Source organism: Mustela nivalis (assembly GCF_964662115.1).
Source record: "Mustela nivalis genome assembly, chromosome: 3".
Lineage (NCBI taxonomy): Eukaryota > Metazoa > Chordata > Mammalia > Carnivora > Mustelidae > Mustela > Mustela nivalis.
Window position 1 is genome coordinate 74,448,845 of NC_139022.1, and position 22,800 is coordinate 74,471,644.

A 22,800-nucleotide genomic window follows, 5' to 3' on the forward strand; every position below is an offset into this window, starting at 1 on the left:
AAGGATTTTATTCTAAACAGTCTCTGTACAAAACTCATTAATGTAACATTAAATGTGGAGACTTGTCTAGCAATTTTAGGATAATTTTACTCATTTTAGTTTATTTATAATTTCTGACACAGTTTATTTAACATACTCTAATCTTTAAATCACCATGTGTACTAAACTAATATATTAAATCTGTCTTTTCAATGACATTTTGCAATAAATATCTACAGCAGCTGTTAAAAGCAATTAGTAGATGAAGTTTGTATCACATTTAATTCCCAAACTAAGATAATATAGCTGGATATTGGTAACTTGGAAAATTCATGTAAGCAAATCAGTTCTTCTTAATCAAACTCCTAATTACAAATACTTTCCTTATATAAAAAGATGCTACAAGCATACTTTTTAAGAAATATTTAAATTTATGTGGTATTATAATCCAATATCTGGAATCTAAGCATCTAATGTATCTAAGTATTAAGTAAAAGTAAATACTTTTTTTCCTCAGAACAAACTTAAACATGCTGGATATTCATCATATTCCCTTGGAATATGATGGAAGAATTTACTCAATCACTATTTTTCCATTTGAAGCCTAAACATTGATAAGAAGCAATTTCGTTAGTAAGAAAAAAAATACATATATTCTAGTTCCATTGCAGGAATTACATAATAGTATGAAATTCTGGTATGGAGCAGATTAAAATTCAGCTTCGAACTAAGTGAGCGATTCACATATTAAACTACAGGTTAGGGGTGAAGGTGGTAGTCTTTAGAAGCGGACACACCTCAGTTCCCATCTTGACCCTGCCTCTTACATAGAGACAATGTAACACCAGCTAGACAAGTCTCCTAACTTCTCTAAGCCTTCTCTATCTCATTTGAGGTAGAAATAATAATAGGTAATCCATAGGGATACTGTGGGGATTAAATGAAATTACTATATGTAAATAATAGCACAGTGATGATGCCTTGAAAATGGAGTTTCCTTTTTAAAAAATATTATGACTCATTTTAATCAAAACAATGTAACACATAGTTTTAAAAGTCAAACAGCACTAAAATGCATATATATAACAAAAATCAACAGCTCTTTCTTAGCCCTGTCAGTCTACCTAGAGGCAGCCATTTGCAACTTTCCTTGTTACATCTTCTGGCCTTCATCTCCAAATTCCATATATTTTATGCATATAGCTTTCCCCTAATAGATCAAATTCAGGGTGACCCTCAAACTAAAAAATCACAATCATTAAAAAATTATTTATGTTAAACTTATACATCAGAAAGAACATATAGAAGAAACAGCCTCTATCTTAGGAACCCATGTAGTCCAAATCAATTGTAACCTGTGATTAAAGGGTTCCTACTCCTCAGAGTACAAATACGCAACTTTCCCCCCAATAACTGCTCTTAACTCTCTTGTGTGGAATCTCCTTTCCCACCTGTTAAGTGTGGCAGATTGACCTCATTAATGGCCCCAATTTTTCATGCCTCACTATATCCTTGCCCTTCGGTAGTGCCTTCCCACAATGACTCTGAGTTTGGCCTCCAAGAAAAGTTTAAATATAAGTTTTAAAGAGTGCTTGAGTGGTTCTACTTTCTGCTTATGGACCCCAGCCACCACCACAAGAACAAACTCAGACTAGCCTCCTGGAATATGAAACCAAGTCAAATCATCCCAAATAAGGCCATCTTAGACAAGCCGGCTCCCACCCACCATGAGTTGACGGTAGAGACATACACAAGCCCTGCGGACATCAGTTAAGCCTGTCACAGATCAACAGAATGGTCTAGCTAATGCATAAGCTTCTTAGAAATAACAAATGGTTGTTTTAAACCACTAAGTTTTAAAGTGGTTTATTATGCAGCAATACCTTACTGATACATTAAGGACCCTTAAACAACTCAGTACCATATGGTAACTCGTTAGGCACTTTCAGTTATTAGAACTCTATCCTTCAAACAATTAGAATTCAATCTTCTGGGGCACCTGGGTGGCTCAGTGGGTTAAAGCCTCTGCTTTCAGCTCTGGTCATGGTCTCAGGGTCCTGGGATGGAGCCCCGCATTGGGAAGGAAGGGGGGGGGGGCGTCTCTGCTCAGCAGGGAGCTTGCTTCCCTCTCTCTCTGCCTGCCTCTCTGCCTACTTGTGATCTCTGTCTGTCAAATAAATAAATAAAATCTTAAAAAAAAAATTCAATCTTCTTCTTATTGTTGTTGCTGTTGTTGTTGTTATTTTGAAGCCTTCAGACTCAAAATCGATTTGAAGCTCTTTTCTCCCTGGTTCAACCCACACTCTCTACAGCTTGGAATGGAGAAATGAAGCACAGTCCTGCTCAGAGTAACCTGCCGTCCCTCACCATTTCTTCCAGGGGCCCATGGCTTGAGAATTGGAAGCAGAAAGGACAGTTATCCCCTTCCTTAACTGGTTGGAGTCACAGTACCCTCTCTGCTGTTTGCTGTTGCTTCTCTGGCTGATACTAACTAGCTGTCAGTGTCCCTGCTTGTGGCAGGCACACAGCTGCCAGCTCCCTGGTGGGGTGATTGTATGGACTCTTCAGAAGATCGTGCAGGGAAACCTGGACATTTACTGATATAGGCAGTGACCATATACCCTCTACCCCTGCAGAGCAGCCTTTACCTCCTGGCTTGAGCAGGACAACAGAAAAATAGACCAAGTCTAGCTACTCTCTGGAGAAAATATATTAAACAGATTAAACATTCCCCCTGTACTATCACTCTCAATTCTATTTAACCCTGTTTTAGCAGAAAAGGGCAGACCAGCCAGTCCAATGCTAAGCAAATGTTCAAGTAGGAAAAGAAATGACCCTCCTTCTCACTTGAGGGTATTCCTACTGTTTATAAGTGGTTCCTTGGACAAGGAAGGAAGGCTCTGGGAGGGGAAGGAATCATTCCTAATCACAGATTCTGCACTTCTCCTCTGCTGAATCCTACTCTCATATTGGGATGGGGTTAGGGATCCCAGTTTTTCAGGAATGGTTCCTCAGAACAATCTCTACAGGCAGGTTTCTGGTCCCAGTGGCTAGTAGATTATTCATAGCAATCTAAATATAGAAAATTAGTTACTCAGGGTATTTTGTCTTCAGCTTAAGGCCTTAACTGCAATTCTGGAACAAGATAAAAAGGTCCCACTCAAAACACTGTTACATGGTTATTTTTAAATCTCAAGTATGCATTAAATTCCACTATTCTGCATATCATTATAGAAAAATCCCACTTTTACAGAAATGCCAGTTTTATTAAAAAGACTGCCCTGAAGAGGTTATTTGAATGATACTTATTAACTTTTTATGTAAATTTTATGGTGTTTTCATGGATCCTAATTCACCAATTAAGGGATAAAAGAACATCAGCATTTTTAAAAATTTCTCATAATTTTTCAAATTAAACTTTTCACCTAATAAAGTTCTTCAGACAAACTGTGAATTTTTATTTTTTACAAAAAATCAGGTAATCATTCATTTAACAGATATTTGTTTGTGTGCCTACTTAATACTTGGTGATATTCTCAGTGCATTGGGCATATCAGCAAAGAAAACAAAGACCTCTGTCCTCATAGACTAAGCTGGGAAAGAGAGACATTAAACAATAAACATACTAAAAAAGTAAATTATAATGCACATTGGAAGGTGGATAGTAGTATGAGAAAAAGAAAACACGAAGTAGGATAAGGGAAGTCAGGAGTGAGGCTGGCAGGTAGGGAGACCAAGAGGCCCAACACGTTGTTAATGGTGGTAAGAAGGTGATGTCTTGAGAGAACACATGAAAGAGGAGGGCATGGTGAGAGGTGGGCAGTCAGCCATATCTAAAAGAGGAATGGTCTACACAAAGGGGCCAGACAATTTAGAGGCCCCAGGAAGGAATGTAGAGAAACACTAGTGTTTCTCTAGTATGTCTGAGGAACAGCAAGGAAGCAGTGTGCCTGGGTGGTGATGAATGAAAGGAAGGGAAATAGGAGGTGAAGTCAGAAGAGTAATAAGAAAGGTGAGGAAGAAGCAGGTCCCATAGTTTATAGTCTATTATTAATGTTTTCGTGTGGGGCACCTGGGTGGCTCAGTCAGTTGAACATTTGACTTTTGATTTCTGCTCAGGTCATGATCTCATTGTCCTGGGATCAAAACCCACTTTAGGGCTCTGCCCTTGGTGGGGAGTCGGCTAGAGGATTCTCTCTCTCCCTCTCCCACTGCCCTACGCCCTGTTTGGGCTTACACGCAATCTCTCTCTCTCTCTAAAATAAATAAATAAATGTTTTTAGAAATAAATAAATGTTTCAGCTTTTACCTAGAGTTGAGAAGTAATGCAATATGACTCACATTTTTTTTAAAAGATTTAATTTATTTATTTGACAGAGATCACAAGTAGGCAGAGAGGCAGAGAGGAGGAAGAAGGCTCCCCGCTGAGCAGAGTGCCCAATGTGGGGCTCGACCCTAGGACCCTGAGATCACAATCCGAGCTGAAGGCAGAGGCCCTAACCCACTGAGCCACCCAGGTGCCCCATGACTCCCATTTTAAAAGGTAATGTTATACCATCGGAAGGCAAGGGTGGAAGCAGGCAGATAGGAAGGTAATCCTAGTGAAAGGTGATGGTTGTTTACATCAGGGTGATAGCAAGGGGAGTTGATGAGAAATGGTCTGATCCTAGATAATATGAGGGTAGAGCAACAGGATGACCTAATGGACTGAATGTGGGGTCTGAGAGGAATAGAGAATGTAAGGATAACTCCAGTAGCTTGAACAATTGGGAAGATGGAGTCTTATCATTTGAGAGAAGATTAGTTTGGGTGGTAGTGGGTGAGTAAGTTTGCGGGGGGGGGGGCGAGATTCAGAGTTTAATTTTGGACATGTTGACTTCAGGATCTAAGAGGAGACATTAAAGTAGAAATGTCAGGTAAGAAGTTGAACTGATGAATCTAGAATTCAAGAGAGAAGTGTGGACAGGGAATATATATTTGGCAGTAATAAATATTTGATGCAATTCAAATGATGACCTCCAGGTTCATGAGAATAGCTAAGAGAATCAGACAGTCTCTGGTGTGACTCCCTCCTGCATGGCTCTCCTGTGGAACAGCAGTCATTGATCTCTGTCTGCCTTCTCTCCCACCTAAGTTCATGCCACTACACCATGGAAGATTTAATGAACATGGACATGAGTCCCCTGAGGCCCAAGAACTATCCCTTCAGTTGTGAACCTGAAGACTGACAAAGATTATCCCTTTAAGGTGGATAATGATGAAAATGAGCACCAGTTATCTTTAAGAAGGGTCAGTGTAGGGGTTGGTGCAAAGGATGAATTGGACACAGCTGAAACGGACGCAATGAGTTACAAACGCAGTCCAATTAAAGTCACACTGGCAACTTTGAAGATGTCTGTACAGCCAATGGTTTCCCTTCGGGGCTCTGCAATACCACCACTTGTGGTCTTACAGTTGAAATGTGGTTCAGGGCCGGTGCATACTAGCGGACAACCCTCAGTAGCTGTGGAGGAAGATGCAGAGTCAGAAGAAGAGAAGAAAGAAACTCCTTAGTGTATCTGGAAAGCATTCTGCCCCTGGAAGGGGTAGGAAGGGTCCAAAGAAAAAAATATAACTTGTTGCCAGTGAAGACGATGATGAAGATGATGATGATGATGATGATGATTTTGATGATGAGAAAACTGAAGAAAAGATTCCAGTAAAGAAATCTATACAAGATACTCCAGCCAAAAATGTACAAAAATCAAACCAGAATGGAAAAGAGTCAAAACCATCAACACCAAGATCAAAAAATCTTTCAAACCACAGGAAAAGACTCCCAAAACACCGAAAGGACCTGTTCTATAGAAGACATTAAAGCAAAAATGCAAGTAAGTAGTTCTCTTCACAAAGTAGAGGCCAAGTTCATCAATCACGTCAAGAATTGTTTCCGGATGACTGACCAAGAGGCCACTGAAGGTCTCTGGCAGAGGAGGAAGTCTCTTCAAGAAAGCAGTTTAAACAGTTTGTTAAAATTTTCCATCTTATTTCATTTCTGAAACAGTTGATATCTGGCTGTCCCTTTTATAACACACAGTGAGAACTTTCTCTTCTATGTCTGATAAATGTCCAGGTTCTATTGCCAAGAATGTGTTGTCTAAAATGCCTGTTTAGTTTTTAAAGCTGGAACTCCACCCTTTGCTTGGTTTTAAATATGTATGGAATGTTATAATAAGACACAGTAGTAGTGGTGGTCAGACAAATGGAATGGTGAGGAGACAAAAATATACATGTGAAATAAACTCAGTATTTTAATAAAGTGACAAAAGAAAAAAAAAAGAAGAGAATAAGACATAGCATGGTCACTAATATTATGAGGTTATAGAGAAAAGAAAAACAACAAAGGAGACTGAAAAGGAGAGAATAGTAATCTAAGAGGTAAACCAAGAACGTGAAAACACCAAATGTAAAAGTGTAACAAGAACAGAATGATAAATCCTGTCAAAAACTACTAAAGATCAAATAATTTACTAATGAGCTTAGTAGTAATGAACTTAGGGTTCACTGATGACATTACATAATACTGCATCCAATGGTTCATGCCACTAAAAAAGAATTTTGCTATTTAATAAAAATCCTTCCAAAACAAACAGGTTTTTAAACACTACTCAATGACCCACTTATTTCAAATAATACATTATACAATGAAATGAAATACAATGACATGTATTTATATAAGTAACAAACCTGGCAGAACTCCTTGCAGCTTATATGATTTTAACTCAATTAAACAAATGTGGATAGAGTGTTTATCATGCTAAGCACCAAGGATATAGAAGTGAGGATACAGAAACAAACTGCTGGCAGTCAAGCTTTCAGACTACTATGGGGAATCAGGTAAGTATACAGATAATCACCACATAGAATGGTGTACCAGTTATATGGAAATAGAGAGAAGGGGGCATATCTTAGCTAAACATGAGGGTTAGGGTTGCCTATCTGAAGGAGGCAATGCTTAAATTTAATATGGAAAAAAATCTCCAGTGATATCATATCTGCAGTGTCTCCAGTACAAGTAAGCAATCTCACTAGCAAGTCTGAGGTAGCCATCCCAGTTAGCACATGCAACCAACCAGCAACATAAACAGAAAGGTAACAGAAAGATCTAGTAATGAGAGAGGGACTTGAACTCTGCAAACAACCCTGGCTGCCTTCCACCTGCATGTCTTAAGGAAACCAGGGTCTCTTCATGTCCTGGCTGACCACAGGGCTGTGCACGTGCACAGAGGATACAGGAGAAACTAGAAGCCAGGGCAGACTAGAAGCCTGCCCGAACTCTGAATGTGCTCCCAGCCCACATACAGATCCTTCAGGCAGGTGGAAATCTTACTCCACCCTTCATGCTCTGGGTGTTGGAACATAACTCTGACCAACCATAGACTATGAAGCTATACATAAATGTAATGTTGAAAGAAAGAAGCAAGACTCAAAAGAGTACATCTTTTTTAGGCATGGGCTGTGTATGCTTAGCTAAGGCGCCAGAGTTACATCCTGAAGTCATGAAAAATCACTGAAGGATTTAACCAGGGCGTAATAGGTTGGAATTTTAGGATGAAGGCAAGTTGGCAGAGGGCAAGATGAGACACAGAGACCAGGAATAACCCCTGAACCAAGAGAGAGGCAACAGAAAGGAGAGCGGAGGAGGCAGAGGTGAGTCAATATGAAACATGTTTAAAGGGGGAATAAACTGATGGAATGATCCATTAGGTTTAGGTGCTGAGGAGATAGTGGAATGTAAAAGTCTTCAGGTTCATGGCCTGAGCCAGAAGGATGGTGGAAACACCTACTAAAACAAAGAATTCAGATGAAGAGGTTGAAAGACAATGAGCTCAGTTTTGATTACACTGAGCTCAGGGTTCTCAGAATTCTGAACTGTGAGACTGCTTATGTCATTAAACACAGGACCATAGTGGTCCAGAAACCTGAGTTCTCGCTCCAGTTCTAGCTCAAACTCGGGCAGGTCAGTTGTTATTTTGGTGCCAAAGTCTATCATTTATTCAAGTTATCTTCACACAAAATGAAGACAATAAGACTGCCCTAAGTGCCCTATATACTTACAGGAGTGTCATGAGTGTAAAAAGAATGCTGTAAAATAAGAATACATTTGATTGTTGCTATCACACACATTTATCTGGAAACAGTAACTAATAACATGACCAAAAGGAAGCCATAAATATTGCAAAAGAAACCATATTTTCACTATGTCAGATAACATGGAAAGCACCAAATAATTATTTTTAAAAGTACTAGAGGTAGAAGATAGTTCATTTAGGTAACCAGTTCCAAAAGATACCTAGCAAAATCAATCTTTAGCAAAATCAATCTTTAAAGTGAAAACTTGGGATGCCTGGGAGGCTCAGTCAGTTAAGTATCTGCCTTTGGCTCATGATCTCAGGGTCCTGGGATGGAGTTCCACATCAGGCTCCTTGCTCAGCGGGGAGTCTGCTTCTCCCTCTGCCTGCCACTCTCCCTGCTTGTGCACTTTCTCTCTCTCTCTCTCTCTCTCTCCCCCCTATGACAAATAAAGAAATAAAATTTAACAAAGTGAAAACTTATTGAGGTGCCTGGGTGGCTTAGTCGGTTAACCGACCAACTCCTGATTTTGTCTCAGGTCATGATATCAGGGTTGTGAGATCGAGCCCTGCTTTGGGCTCCATGTTGGGCATGGATTCCACTTGAGATTCTCTCTGTCCCTTGAGATTCCCTCTGCTCCTCTGGCCTGAGCATCCCCTCTCCCTCTCTTTAAAAAAAAAAAAAAAAGATTAAATTTTTAAAAAAAGTGAAAACTTGTTTTCCTAAAAGGTAAGACAATGTTACAGATATGTAATTGTACTCCAAATTTATAAATTTTAAAATAATACTCTTTAAAAATACCAATTGGAAATAGACATATGAGGGAAATTCACCAAAACAACTATAACTATACTAGGGTAGTATGATTTTTGATAATTTTTCCCTATATTTTTACAAATATCCATGATTATAATAATATTGTCTGTAGTTGAAGGCCTTTCCCAAGGCTTTGGGAATAAGCATTTTTCAAGCTCAAGTTTCAAGTTAAAAATAATCCATAATAGGTAGAGCACATAGGTGAATTATTTAATGAGAGAGACTGGCTCCCCAGCCAGCAAGATTTGACTGTAATCTGATAGCAACCAAAAGAGAAACTGGCCAGTCATTAAAATTTAAAAAGAGAGAGAGAGAGATCAGTGAAGGAAACATTGGCAGTGTCCACTGGACAGTTCAAGCAAGAGATTCTTACCCTATAAACCTAAAATTGCAATTTCTCCTCAATGGTAAGACTACCCCTATTACAGAGCAAGAGGAATGCCACTCTCAGATTATGTCATTAAATATCTCAGTATTACGACTACACATGAGAATCTGTACTTATTTTGTGTTCATACAATTGTTTGGCCCATCTACGAAGCAAAAATGAATCATCATGACAGCAGCATTCCAGTTCACTTGACAATTTTATTTGTCATAAATTAATAAATTAGACTCTATATATTCTCTGTCTCTATCTCTCTATGTCTCTCTCTCTATCCCCTCTTTCTCTCTCTCTCTCTTCTTCTCTCTCTCTCCTCTCTCTCTCTCTCTCTCTATATATATATAAACTTTAGAACTTAAGGGTAAGATGATCCTGGGCTTCATAAACTCACCACTGCAAAGATAACTCTACACAAGGCTTTTTGAAATAAAGCCTGTCACCCTGCCCAGGAAACCCAAACATCACTGTTAGCCAAGAATGTGCTTTTAATTGTTAAGCGTGCAAAATTACTATCGCTATTTAAATTTTAATTTATAAATTTGTGAAGTATTATAGCTTTTCGTTCTCTTATACTCTTGATAATCTTTAAAAGTGATGCTCAAAAATATTTAACTCACAAGTGATATAACCTACTCTTGTTGAAATGATTGCTTAAGATTTGCATATGCTTAAGTGACAAATCCTATCATAACACACAATAAATTATGAATGAAAAATCTAGTGTAACTGCCTATGATTCAATGTTTATTAGAAAAACACAGCATGCTGTTCCAAGTGCATTTTTCTCCTAATCTCCAAAGATACACTAAAAACAATCTACTTTAGTCTAATCAAGAGACTATATCAATACAATATATTTAATCTTTATCTAGTGACATTTGGGCCCAGAAATAATATTTCATTAACTCACAGTGGATGGCTTAAACAAATACAGCATTGTGCCAAAATTTAATAGAAGTAACACGCTCACAAGTTCCCTAAAAATGATTATTAATACAGTGATATATAATTTTTAAATAAGCTAGAAGAAAAAGAAAAATTAACCAAAAATTAAGTATTAACTAACAAAGGTATTTATTTGTTACTACATAAAGAAACATGATAGCTAAGAAACCTATGAAAAACGTCTATTTCTTTTAGTAAACCTTAAAATTGTCATTTAACTTTAGCAAAAGCCTATCAAAACATATTAGGTATGCAGAGATAAAAAATGGGTATTTAACATTTCATTTTTGAAATAAAAATCATTAATTCCAACATTTCAATATATAAATATCACTAACACGAACGGGTAGGCAAAGTAACTGTACTTAAAATACTAATTCCATTATTTACTCCTTAATTTGATTATGTTTCTGATAGAAATATCTAGTTGTGTTTATATATTATCAGCAAATTTGAGACATGATCAAGAACTAGTCTTCTCAGATCTACAAGGAAAGCATTTTTAATCCTCTTTAATAATAGTGTGCTTTAGAAATAAAAGAAGTGAAATCTCTTAACAGAATGAGGCTATGCAATTCAGGATGTCCTCATCTAACAGAAATTCAATCCCAATTCTCTGTTTAGCTCTCTACTTCATAAAACCCAAATCAAAATTTATAGAAATAATAGATAAACTTGGAAGACATTAAGCTAAGTGAAAGAAGCCAGTCACTAAAAGATAAATGCTGTATGATTCCACTTATATGAGATACCTAGAATAATCAGATTCAGAGAGAGAGAGGAAATAGAATGGTGATTGCCAACAGCTGAGAGGAGGGGCCAGTGGGAATACCTGTTAGTATTTAATGGGTACAGAGTTTTGTTTTGTTTTGTTTTAATGTATTTATTTGTCAGAGAAAGAGAGATCACAAGTAGGCAGAGGGAGGGGAATATGGGGGTAGGGGAAGCAGGCTCCCCACTAAGCAGAAAGCCTGATGCAGGGTTCCATCCCAGGACCCTGAGATCATGGCCTGAGCTGAAGGCAGAGGCTTAACCCACTGAGCCACCCAGGTGCCCCTAATGGGTACAAAGTTTTAATTTTGCAATATGAAAAGAGTTCTGGGACTTGGTTGTATTCACAGTAAGAATATACTTAACTCTAGTGAAATGCACACTTAAAAATGGTTAAGATGGTAAATTACATGTTGTTATGTGTATTTTACCAGAATTTTAAAGATTTTATCTATTTATTAATCTGAGAGTGTGCATGATTGGGGGAAGAGGCAGAGGGAAACCAATAAGCACACACCCTGAGTGGGGAGCTCCATGCCAGGCTACATCCCAGAATCCCCAAGATCATGACCTGAGCCAAAGTAAGACAATTAGCCAACTGAGCTACCCAGGCACGCAACCATAACTTTTTTAAAAATTTAAAAATTGTGGGGCGCCTGGGTGGCTCAGTGGGTTAAGCCACTGCCTTAGGCTCAGGTCATGATCTCAGGGTCCTGGGCTCAAGTCCCGCATCGGGCTCTCTGCTCAGCAGGGGGCCTGCTTCCCTCTCTCTCTCTCTGCCTGCCTCTCTGCCTGCCTCTCCATCTACTTGTGATTTCTCTCTGTCAAATAAATAAATAAATCTTTAAAAAAATTGTAAAAATTTTAAAAAATAGAAATAATATGTCTTTGTATCTTTTCCTGAGTTCATTCATTACTTTTAGTATATAATGAGAAATAAATTTAGAGTGCACTTGAAGTACCAATAATTTTAAGACAGGAAAAAAGAAAGCCCAATTTAATTCTTTGAGATATGTTTTGTCACTTTATATACGCTAGTGATGCTTTAAAACAGTACGTACCTGGCTGTGAGCTGATAATTGTGGGAGCTAGGTGATAGGCACATGTGAATTCATTATACCATTCTCTTTACTTTTGTACATTTGAAATTTTTTTTATAAGACATTTAAAATAAAGACAGCTGTGCAAATAAGCAAAGTATGAAATTCAGGAGGGCAGCAGGATCGATGGGAATGGCAACCTGGGTTTTCTACCAAGGTAGTGTTAAAGGATGGAATAAAGTAAAATATTGAAATATTTTACAATCTATTTTTTAAAATATGAATTTGATGTAATTAGAATAATGGTTGAGGGGGTTTTTAGGAAAAGCAACAGGCATTTAACCAGAAAGACTACTGAAAGGAAAGAATTAAAAAATCAACTTAAATTTCTAAGAATAAAATGAAATTGTAAGATTTTACTCTATCTAAATTAGGAAATAAGCCCTTTCAATCAGCTCTTCCTAAGCTGTAAAGAAAGTAATCAAAATATTTCTGGTGTGTTGCTATGTAAATTTCAAAATATAATCAAGTCGGTTTAACTAAAGATGGAGCTAATGGGGGGGGCTCTTAATTCTTCTTTAACAATAACATACAAAATAATCTAGTATTAACTGTGTAAAATCTAATTTCAATATTGGTAGACTATTTTGTTTACAGTATCTGAGTATCTCTCTTCCTATTTTTGCTATACAAAAGTGAGAAAAGAAAGTTGAAAACCCATGGGAAATTATTTTATAAATAACCTATGAAAGGTCAAATCACAGAACTGAGGTCCTAAACTAATGTATTCATAACCAGTAGGTAAAAACAAAAAATTTAGAAGGCAAGTTGCCCTGAAGTTTTAAACTCTGCACAAATCACCGAAGTAGATCTAAATCTAAAATAAAGCTAAAAACATTTGCAATTGTTAATAAAGTTTACAATAAAGTGTAAATTATGACAGGACAGAAGAAAAGGAAGCATATATGTAACATACATCAAAATAAAGAGAAAAGTACCAAATTCAAACCTATACACACATCACCCATAGTCAATACATAACAAGATTTTGCCAGATTTGCTTCTTCTACCCCTGATTTGTCTTTTATTTTGTTAAGCTAAATAGGTGTCATCTTATACTTTACTCCATAATCAAATATCCCTAATTGTGTTCCAAAAGGTCCTTTTATAGTTGATTTGTTTGACTTGGGCTCCAAATAAGGTTCACAAGTTACATTAGGATATGCCTCTTGAATTTCTTTTAATCTAGAGTAGTGCTGCTTAAAATATGGTCTGAACTGTTGTCAGCTCAAGAACTAATTGCTGTCAATCCAGAAACTGTTACCAGTGCTCAAACTTTTTGTTATAGGTCAATAACATAAATTCAGGTAAGATAAAGTCAAAATGGAAAAGTAAGGATTTAGATACTTTCATAGCAAGCTGACACTGTCAAAACATCCAAGTGCATGGTCAGTGGACCTACCACCCTGAACCAGGTTGGTGGTCCTCACCCCTCCATGGTAATTCACATATGACCTGGGCTGCACAGGAGGACCACCTACTGGTCGATGCCCAGAAAGAATTTTTTTTTTTTTTTTTTAAGAGAGTTGTGTGAGGGGCAAAAGCAGAGGGAGAGGGAAGGAGAGAATGTAAAGGAGGCTCCATGCTCAGCAGGGTGCCCAACATGGGATTCAATCTCATGACCCTGAGATCATGACCTGAGCGGAGAGAGTCGGATGCTCAACGGACGGAGCCACCTAAGCACCCCCCTAAAAGGATACTTTGAAAACAAAACAAGCTCGGTCTTCAATACCAGATAGTTAGAGATGCAATCCTCTCCTCACTTCTTTACCGAACCATTAACTTTTTAAGGAAATCGAGTCAGTTGTCCTTTAGATTTCTTTATTTCTCTATTTGTTTCCTGTGGTGTCAATTAACTTGGTTCTCCATCACTTGACTTCCTTAGTTGATATTTCAAGAATATTTCAAGAATATTTCATGGATTGTGCTCTGTGATTCATATTATAAAACTTCAGCAAATATACAATATCTGGATGTACTATTTTTAGTAATGCCATAGTAATGCCATGATTAATCACTAGGGTTCAGGTGATGATAGTTCAATCCCTCCTTTGTAAATTCCCCATTAACTACTTCACCTAATAATTTCATCCACTGATTACTGCCACCTAATTCATTTCATTATGGACTGAAAAGTAGTGATTTTCTAATTCTACCATCCTTTCTACATTTATCAGATGGAATTTTGAGGGGAAAAGTTTCCTTATCAAATTAGTCTATTTAGTTAACATGAAATACAAAAAATACAGTAAAGGTAAGATAAATGCTTATTTCTTTCCTTTTGCTTAATAATTTCAAAACAAAAATATTCAGTATGTTAGGTTTGGAGACTCTTCTATTCCACTCTCCCCTGTGTTTGTTCATTCTCTCTCTCTGTGTCTCTCTAAATATTGTATTTCAGAGGTGGCTGAAATGGATGTCTCAGTCAGTTAAGTGGCTGTTCAGGTCCTGATCTCAGGGTCCTGGGATCAAGCCCCAGGTCAGGTGCCCTGCTCAGCAGGAAGCCTGCTTCTCCTTCTCCCTCTACCCCTCCCCACCGATCCCACCCTGGACTTGAGTACGCAGGAGTGTGCGCGCATGCACTCACTCTCTCTAAAATAAATAAATAAAATCTGGGGGAAAAAATGCCTTCATTGCATGCATTCGTTGTGGTTTGCCATCTTTTGCTCTTCCTCTCATCCTGGAGGACTCAGAATAAAACACTAAAGACCAGCACTGTATATTCGGTGGTAAATAGATTTTTATAGAGTTTTCTGAAAATTTAACTACAATTTCATTTATAGCATTATTTCTAAAATAAAAGACTGAAAAATTTCAAACAACCAGCTAAAAATCATAACCATAATATGGCTTTCCATATGCCAGAGACTGTGCTAAACTCTTTGAATATAAATCCCATTTTATACACAACTACCATACTATATGGTGGGTATTATTTTTATTCCTATTTTATAGGTTTAAAAAAAAATGAAGTTTAGAAACTTTAAGAAATCTGTCCAAAATCCAGCTTGTAAATGGTAGAGCAAGGATTTGTAGCCATGTCTAACTCTGAAGTCCATGCTCTTAACAAATATCTTTAATATCTAAAAGACCATTATGTTAAACAATAGCCTTCAACAAGAGTATGCCACCTTCCTGAGAGGTATTTATAAACAAACCTGAAGGTCTGAGTACTCTTTAAAGGAGGCTCTATATAAAGGGATAAATAAGATCCTTTTTAAAAATAACTGTCAGAAAAAAAAATAATAGATAACTTTCAGGGGCAGAGGGAGGCATTATAAAGGTATAAAAGCAACCTCTTGGGGGTAATGGGTATGATCACCCTCTTGACTGTAGCAAGGGTTCATTGGCCTTACGCACAGCTTGTTTCCCAATTTTACCTCAAGACTACAATTTTTTTGATTAAATAAAAACAAATTTCTGGAGCCTATAAAGTAAAACAACAGTGTAAGTATTCTCGCCAAACAGTCCCAGAAAAGACTGAGATAAAGACTGAATGAAGGTTTGAAGGAAAAAAACCAAGGGAGTGATTCAGAATTTCCTTCATAAAAGTGGGACAGGGGGTGCCTAGGTGGCTCAGTGGGTTAAAGCCTCTGCCTTCGGCTCAGGTCGTGATCCCCCCGGGTCCTCGGATAGAGCCCCACATCGGGCTCTCTGCTCTGCAGGGAGCCTGCTTCCTCCTTTCTCTCTGCCTGCCTCTCTGCCTACCTGTGATCTCTGTCTGTCAAATAAATAAATAAAATCTTTAAAAAAAAAAAAAGTGGGACAGCACTGCAGATATTAAGTCGCAAAAATACTAATCAAGCAAAATTCACAAGAGAGGTATCTGCTTTGCTGAGAGCCCCCTTCACTAATTCAGATCAGCAACATGCACTGAAGTAGGGCAGGGTAAGAAACCACAATCGTACCACACACATACCCAACAACAGAATGTAAATCACCACACATATCCCACATATTATTCATCAGTAGCATGTTGGGTTTAGTCCTGTTTCTGAAAAGTTTTTTAAGTAGTTGCCAATATCTGTAAATTTACTTTTCTTGAAAGGTCTGGTAACCCCTGTGTCACATTCCCAACCTGGCAAGAGGACAAACACTCTGCTGGGCACAGGCCTTAGGACTCAGGGTCCAGATTGTCTTGTACCTGGCAGCTTGATCCATTTATGTTACAAATCCCTGGACTCCAGGGCTTTTGAGTCTGTAGTCCTTGCCCTAAGGTTACAAAGATTTTCTCTAAAGTGTTCTGTTTTGTTTTAGTACTATCTATGGGCTCACCTCCACATTAAAAAACAAACAACAAAAAAAAACCTGCCCTTAATTAGAGGTGCAATTCTAACTCTGAAGGGTAGGTAACTTTCCTAACTGAGCAGGCAATAGCAATGAACAAGAAGCCAATGACAGCCATACCCCACCCCTGAAGCAGAGGACAGACAAGAATAAAAGCAAATCCTGGAAACTAGTTCTTGGCACACTAGTTTCAACAAATTCACAGAACACATTTCTAACAGATATAATATTATCATGAATCTCCCTCCTGGAGACCCTTCCCAGCATTCCCCAACAAACGTGTGTGTGTGTGTGTGTGTGCGCGCACATGCGTGGACATGCGCTCATGCACATGTACACACACGCAGTCCCATCTCCCTCCCTAAACTTTTCCTCCTGCATTCTACCAGGTCACTGAAATAGTAGCTGGAACATCTATTATTCTAATTCTAGGGGAGGTGAATCATGAGAGACTATGGAGTCTGAAAAACAATCTGAGGGGTTTGAAGTAGCGGGGGGGTGGGAGGTTGGGGTACCAGGTGGTGGGTATTATAGAGGGCACGGATTGCATGGAGCACTGGGTGTGGTGAAAAAAATAATGAATACTGTTATGCTGAAAATAAATAAATTTAATTTAAAAATAAGAAGAAGAAGAAGAAGAAGAAACAAAGCAGACAAAACAAAAAAAAAAAAAAGAAAGAAAATTTCTTTTTTAAAATTTATTAAAAAAAATTTGTGGAAAGGAAAGGAAAAGTTTCTCAGGAATAACCATACAAATTATTACAGATCAAACAGGATCAGAAACCTACATTTATCCAATGAATAAACAGCCAAATTTTTTAAAAATCATATATCAGAAACATGATATTAAAGTCAGGATGGGGACACCTGGGTGGCTCAGCCGGTTAAGCGGCTAACTTCAGCTCAGGTTAGGACTCTAAGGTCCTGGGATCAAGTCCCACAACGGTCTCCCTGCTCAACAGGGAGCCTGCTTCTCCCTCTGTCACTCCCTCTCCTTGTGTGCTCTCTATCTCTGATTATAAATAAATAAAGTCAGGATGAAGAAAAGAAAAGATGAATAAAGATGAATAAACACTCAACACAATAGCAATCAAAATTATAAAACACTCAGAAAAAAGATTAATAAAAGGTACTAATAATAAAATCATGTTATCCCAGAGTAGGAGATGCCTAATCAACTGTCCAGTCACTAACTTAAAGAGTGGGGCTGGAGTCTCTCGTGATATTCCCCCACTCCCACCCCATGGAAGCTTAGCTGGCACATGACCCAAAGGGAAATCACGGCTTCTCTCTCTGGTGACACTGTGGATCGGGTCAAAAACTGCATTTCCCTAGCCTACTTCTGAATCATAGGAATCAGCTCTAAAGTATTCACATTTCTCAGAGTTCATATAGCAAACAGAGCCAATAATCACAAAAACTGGGAATCACCACTTTTTTTAGGTATCAGATTAAAAAATCAAGTAGAGAAAATTTATCCTATCAGAAAATTATCTCAAGGAGCTTTTGGCAGAGAAACCTTACTAAGTATAATCCATACTAAGTATAACGTGTAGAAATAGATGAGTCCATAGACCTTTTACATCATTATTACTAAATAGAACCAAAGAAAGAATGCTTTGGAATGTGTTTACATCATTAAGAAATTTCCAGTTAATTCATTCCTCAATATTTCAGACTTTGTGATTGTTTGACTCTGGTTTGGTTTCAGGATTATCTTTCCACTCTCCAGACAAAAGCACTTTCCTAAGAAAATAAATAGTGTAAATAAATGGTTTGAAGCACCACAGAAGCATCTGTTTACATTCAGATAATTAATATGCTAAGCATTCTTATCTATTAAATTAAAGGAGGTCACCTAAGAACCTTTCTAGATAATACTTCATTAGCCCAATTATAATGAGTATATATAGTTGAAACAATAAAATGGACATCTGTTTTAAAACAGTCTTCAATTTAAGCCTTTTACTAAATCAAACTAGCTTTCATATATTAGTTTAAACTACTGAGGCTTTATACAGCCGAAGGGGAAAAAAAAAACACTTTATTAAAATAGAAAATAAAAGTTTCTGTTCTTACCTTCGAAGTTCTCCATTCCCAACCATCACTTATCTGCTGTGAATGTTTAATGAATTCTGCACAAAAGTGCTGGAATGTTTTTTCTCCAAAGAACTCATCTTCTTCCATACTAAATGATAACTGTAATATAAAAACTAAGTATAAGTATGAGCTGTAGGATGAATGCTAAAAGGAATTCTGCTACATCACTTACTTCTTTAAACAAACCAAAATTTGAGACATAGAATGAGAAATATCCTCAGAGTCATTCCAAAAAAGCACTATGTTTCCATCCGTTTTACCCTATCCCCATTTTTTAATCAGAAAGAAAATGTGGTCAACATGAAAACTTAAAACCTAAATTTATAACAAATACACATCTATGGTTCAAAAAGTTAAATCTGTCCATAAATTTAGTTTCAAGAGCTTAATTTTATCTCACTTCTTCTAAGCTAGTGCTTCTAAACAATCTCATCAGAGCTTCCTTCTCTACTTTCTACCTTACTTAGCTCTCTCTTACATAGAGAGTATAGTAGTGCTTAGTAAAGCTGAGCTGTTCTTCTGCTCTTCACACTTTATTAGAGAGTTCAGTTCACTAACCAATGATGTTCTCAAGCCTGAAAGTTTTGTTTTTCACAAGGTGTAAGGATATGATCACCTAAGTAATGATCCACTTTATCAAATCTACAAATGTAAAGAGTCAAGGAATAGCCACAACTTTCTTACAAAAATCTATCTAAAACATGAACCATTGTTTATAATAAGAGAAATTTAGGGCTAGAAGGAAATTGTTAAATTATATAGTTCAAGACCTTTGATGAAAAAGTTAGACCAACTGAATTCCTAGATTTTCCTCACTGGTACTGAGCATCATCAGGAAAATTACCACTTGTTGATTGCTTACTGTGTCAAGCACTACGTTAAACACTTTACATCTCCATTTAATCCTCACACTACCCAAAGACTGTTGTTACCCCCATTCCCCAAAAGAATAAGAGAAAGGTATCTGCTCAAGAAATGCAAATGAGAAAGGATTCAAACCCCAATGTGGCTCTAAGGCCAGTGATCTGTCTATACTAACTGATTCTTAGTACAGTGTTCTTTCTGATTATTCAAATTTAGTATAACCTAGAGAAGAATGTGCTCATTCAGCCAAGAAACATAGACTGAATATCTACAGTAGGTACTATGCATAGGTGAAGGTTAGATATACAAAATGAAAAAATATATATGTGTGTGTGTGTGTGTGTGTGTGTGTGTGTGTGTGTGTATATTCCTTGCCTTATAAGAGCTCACAATGAAGGAGGGAAGGGAAATAAGCAATAAAAATCATTACAGTAGAAACTCTCTTAACCAACCTCCAGTCAATCAACTTGCCAAGTTAACTGACAACTATCCACTCCCTTGGTAAATACTGATGTCTACAACATGCTGATCATGAGCACCTTGCTACCATCAGTTGAGTTTATATTCACAAACCACATCTGTATATCATAAATACATGCTTTAATTAAATGCTACACAAACCAAATCCATAAAATGCAAGTAAAAAAGAAAAATAACTGCTATTTTTATGATTTAATGCCTTAGGCTTTATAAAGGTAAGTCCCCATAAGAAAAAATACCTACTTATTGAAGTAGGTATGGACAATGCAACTGAAAAGACTGGTGGGGGAAAAAAACCATACAAATCTAGGATCCTGTGCTCACATTGCTACATAAATAGCTTGAGTTCTTTCTTTTAAATGCAAACTAGAAATCTAGAGGATGCATTCTGCGTTCAGTATATTCATGAAGGAACAATGAATTCCATTCAAGTTTACATACTCAAAGAAAATCCCTCGGTCATACATGAGACAATTGACAGGAATGTATTTCTGTTCTAAGCTTAAATAAAATGTTTCATGTCTACATGTATTTTTTTTTAACTCTAGCTTTAATGAACTTTTTCAGTGACTTGATCAACTCTCAATCCTTACAGCACTGGAAAACAGCATTTATGTTTAAAGTATATACAAATGATTGAGTCCCTTACCAAGAGGGGATAGAGTGGGAGGGTGTGTGGGGTGGGGCATGAAAATGAATCTTGAAGTTATAGAAGAGTTTGTGTAGTGCAGACTGTCATTGGGTAAAGCACAAGGGTGAGAACAGTAGTCCAAGCAGGGAGAATGGTATGAACAAAGGCAAGTTAAGGTGCAGAGAACTCCAAGTCTGATCTCACAAACATGATGCAGGAAGTGCAGGCAGATATACTCTAGTGACATGCAAGTTAAACTTGTCTGCTCTCTATTGGAGCAGAATGGCAGAGGTAAAGCTTCAAAGGTACAATACTGAAGAGTAATAAAATTTTTATGGGAGACTTACATGCCACACAAGAAGGAAGGGTGCTGTGATTACCATTAGCAATGCTCAGCTCCCCAGGTACAGGAACCAGCAGGGAGCTGCACTGAGCACACGTGCAAAGTTGAGGTTTTGCCGGGTTGATTCAGTGGAAGGATAAAGGGAGAAGAAGAAATAAAATATGCTAGTGAGAATAAGCTCATAGTTCCAGATGAGGCAGGAAAGTAAAAATACCAAGAGAAGATTGAAGGGGCTGGGAAAACATGGTAGTATCAAAGAATATCAGATACTAAAAATGGCTAAGAACTACCATAGTGAAAGGAAGGAAAAGGAAGACCAGAAGACATTGAGACTTTAGAACTTCAGGAGGTCTCAGCAAGGATATAAAGTAACTTACAGATACAGGTCGCTGGAGCTCAGAAGTTTAGAAAAATATGAAGCTTATATTTGCTGCTTTTCATATGCATGCTGAAGTCACTTAGAATTATCTGGAGAGTTGGGGGGGTGGAGAGCTCTTGAAGAAAGATGGAAGATCAAATGAGCGATTTGTAAATGACAAGGGACAAATGGTAGGAGATGGTGTATAATGCTAAATCCATCAAGAATAATCACTAATAAACTAATACAGGTGATCCTGATGAGCCAAAACACAGCCTTGGATTCCTTCTCAAGATAGTGCAAAAAGGAGCCACTACCAGTAAAAAGGGATATGTGACACTACCAGCGAATATGTGAGAAAAAGACCTAGCTCGCTATATTGGGTAGAGCTGAATTTCATAGGATATAAAATTCCTCAAAAGATTTTCAAAGAAGCCCTAAAAGTGCTGGGATATCTACAGGAAGCTAAAGAAGCAGTGACCTAAAATTTGCTCTGGGGAAGTAGGGGCTACCAGTCATCTCCAGATCCTACAATTCATAGGTTGGAGGAAGGAGCAGCTTCCACTCAAACAGTTTCAGTTTTTGTTTGTTGTTTCTTGTTTCAAAGCCAACTAGTTAGTGGAAACAGTGACCTGTGAAAATGTTAACACCATGTGAGATGAAGTGTGGAAACTGATCCACGGTATATATCCACTCACTACCCCCACCCTGGAGATTCACAATATACATTGTGATGGGGAAACTTAACTCAGGGTTTCCTGACCCTTTTGACCATAAAATTCTTTTTCTGGGAACACTTAACTTACTCCACAGAATGTAGTAAAGACAATAACGCATTAAGGATCAAGATAAGTTTGTTTACTAGGGATGTGTACTCCAGAGATCATAACAGAAAATCTGAGAGGGTAGGAGAACAGTGGGAGAACAGGTTTGGGAAAGGAAAGCACCACGTACAGGAATTCTGAGTACATAAGAGACAATAAAATGCAGGGGCTTCTACTGAGGCAGTCTTCTCAAACATTTCAGGTATGTTAAAGTATCTCCGGGTTATGCACGAAATCCTGGTTAAGGTGCTTCAGTGCACACACAAGAAAGTGACATCTAAGGAGACATTAAAAGGAAGAATAGAAGTTAACTAAGCAAAGGAAGGAGGCAAAGGAATAGAATGTCCAAAAATCTGAATAAAAGGGAAGGTCCGGTAATTAAAGAACTCTTGCTTGACTGAAATACAGCGGTAGAGGAGGGTTATTAAGGAAGGAGAGCGTGCTAGCTTGAGGGCTCAAAAGGGTTTTGACTGTGGTATTTGCATTCTGGCTTCTGGTCGAGACTGCAGTTCTTGCCTGACTAGATGAACACCTATTAAAAGTCTCTTGCAATAACACAGGAAAGACAAAATAATTCTAAACAGAGCCAAAGATTGGAAGTAGGGTAGAAAGGGGGAGGATTCAAAAGGTATTTTGATAGTATACTCATGACAACTGGTGGATCTTGGTAGGTGAAGGATCTGTGGGAGAAAAGATTCAAGGAAGATTCCCTGCTCTTTACCGTAGGTGGTGGTACACTGAGCAAGAACAGGTTTGGGGAGTGAGATGCACTTAATTCAATCACACTGATTTTGAGTTTGAAATA

At 37.7% G+C, this 22,800-nt stretch overlaps 1 protein-coding gene, 1 long non-coding RNA gene and 1 pseudogene across 11 annotated transcripts in view; 1 reads left to right on the top strand and 2 right to left on the bottom strand.

The window, feature by feature from the left end:
- The window catches only part of LOC309861654, a 429,230-nt gene that overhangs the window by 203,915 nt on the left and 202,515 nt on the right, over positions 1-22,800 (bottom strand). The gene's annotated exons all lie outside the window — the stretch shown is intronic.
- The window catches only part of ATG10 (autophagy related 10), a 305,650-nt gene that overhangs the window by 191,792 nt on the left and 91,058 nt on the right, over positions 1-22,800 (bottom strand). For all 9 annotated transcript variants that reach the window (XM_082724726.1, XM_082724730.1, XM_082724728.1 and 6 more), the window contains one exon: positions 18,475-18,594. In XM_082724726.1, the coding sequence (XP_082580852.1) occupies positions 18,475-18,582 (108 nt within the window). In that variant the 5' untranslated portion in view covers positions 18,583-18,594. The remainder of the gene's footprint in view (positions 1-18,474; positions 18,595-22,800) is intronic.
- Positions 5,130-6,017, top strand: LOC309861919 (nucleophosmin pseudogene; annotated as a pseudogene). The gene has a single exon. The product of its transcript is annotated as a nucleophosmin pseudogene (transcript).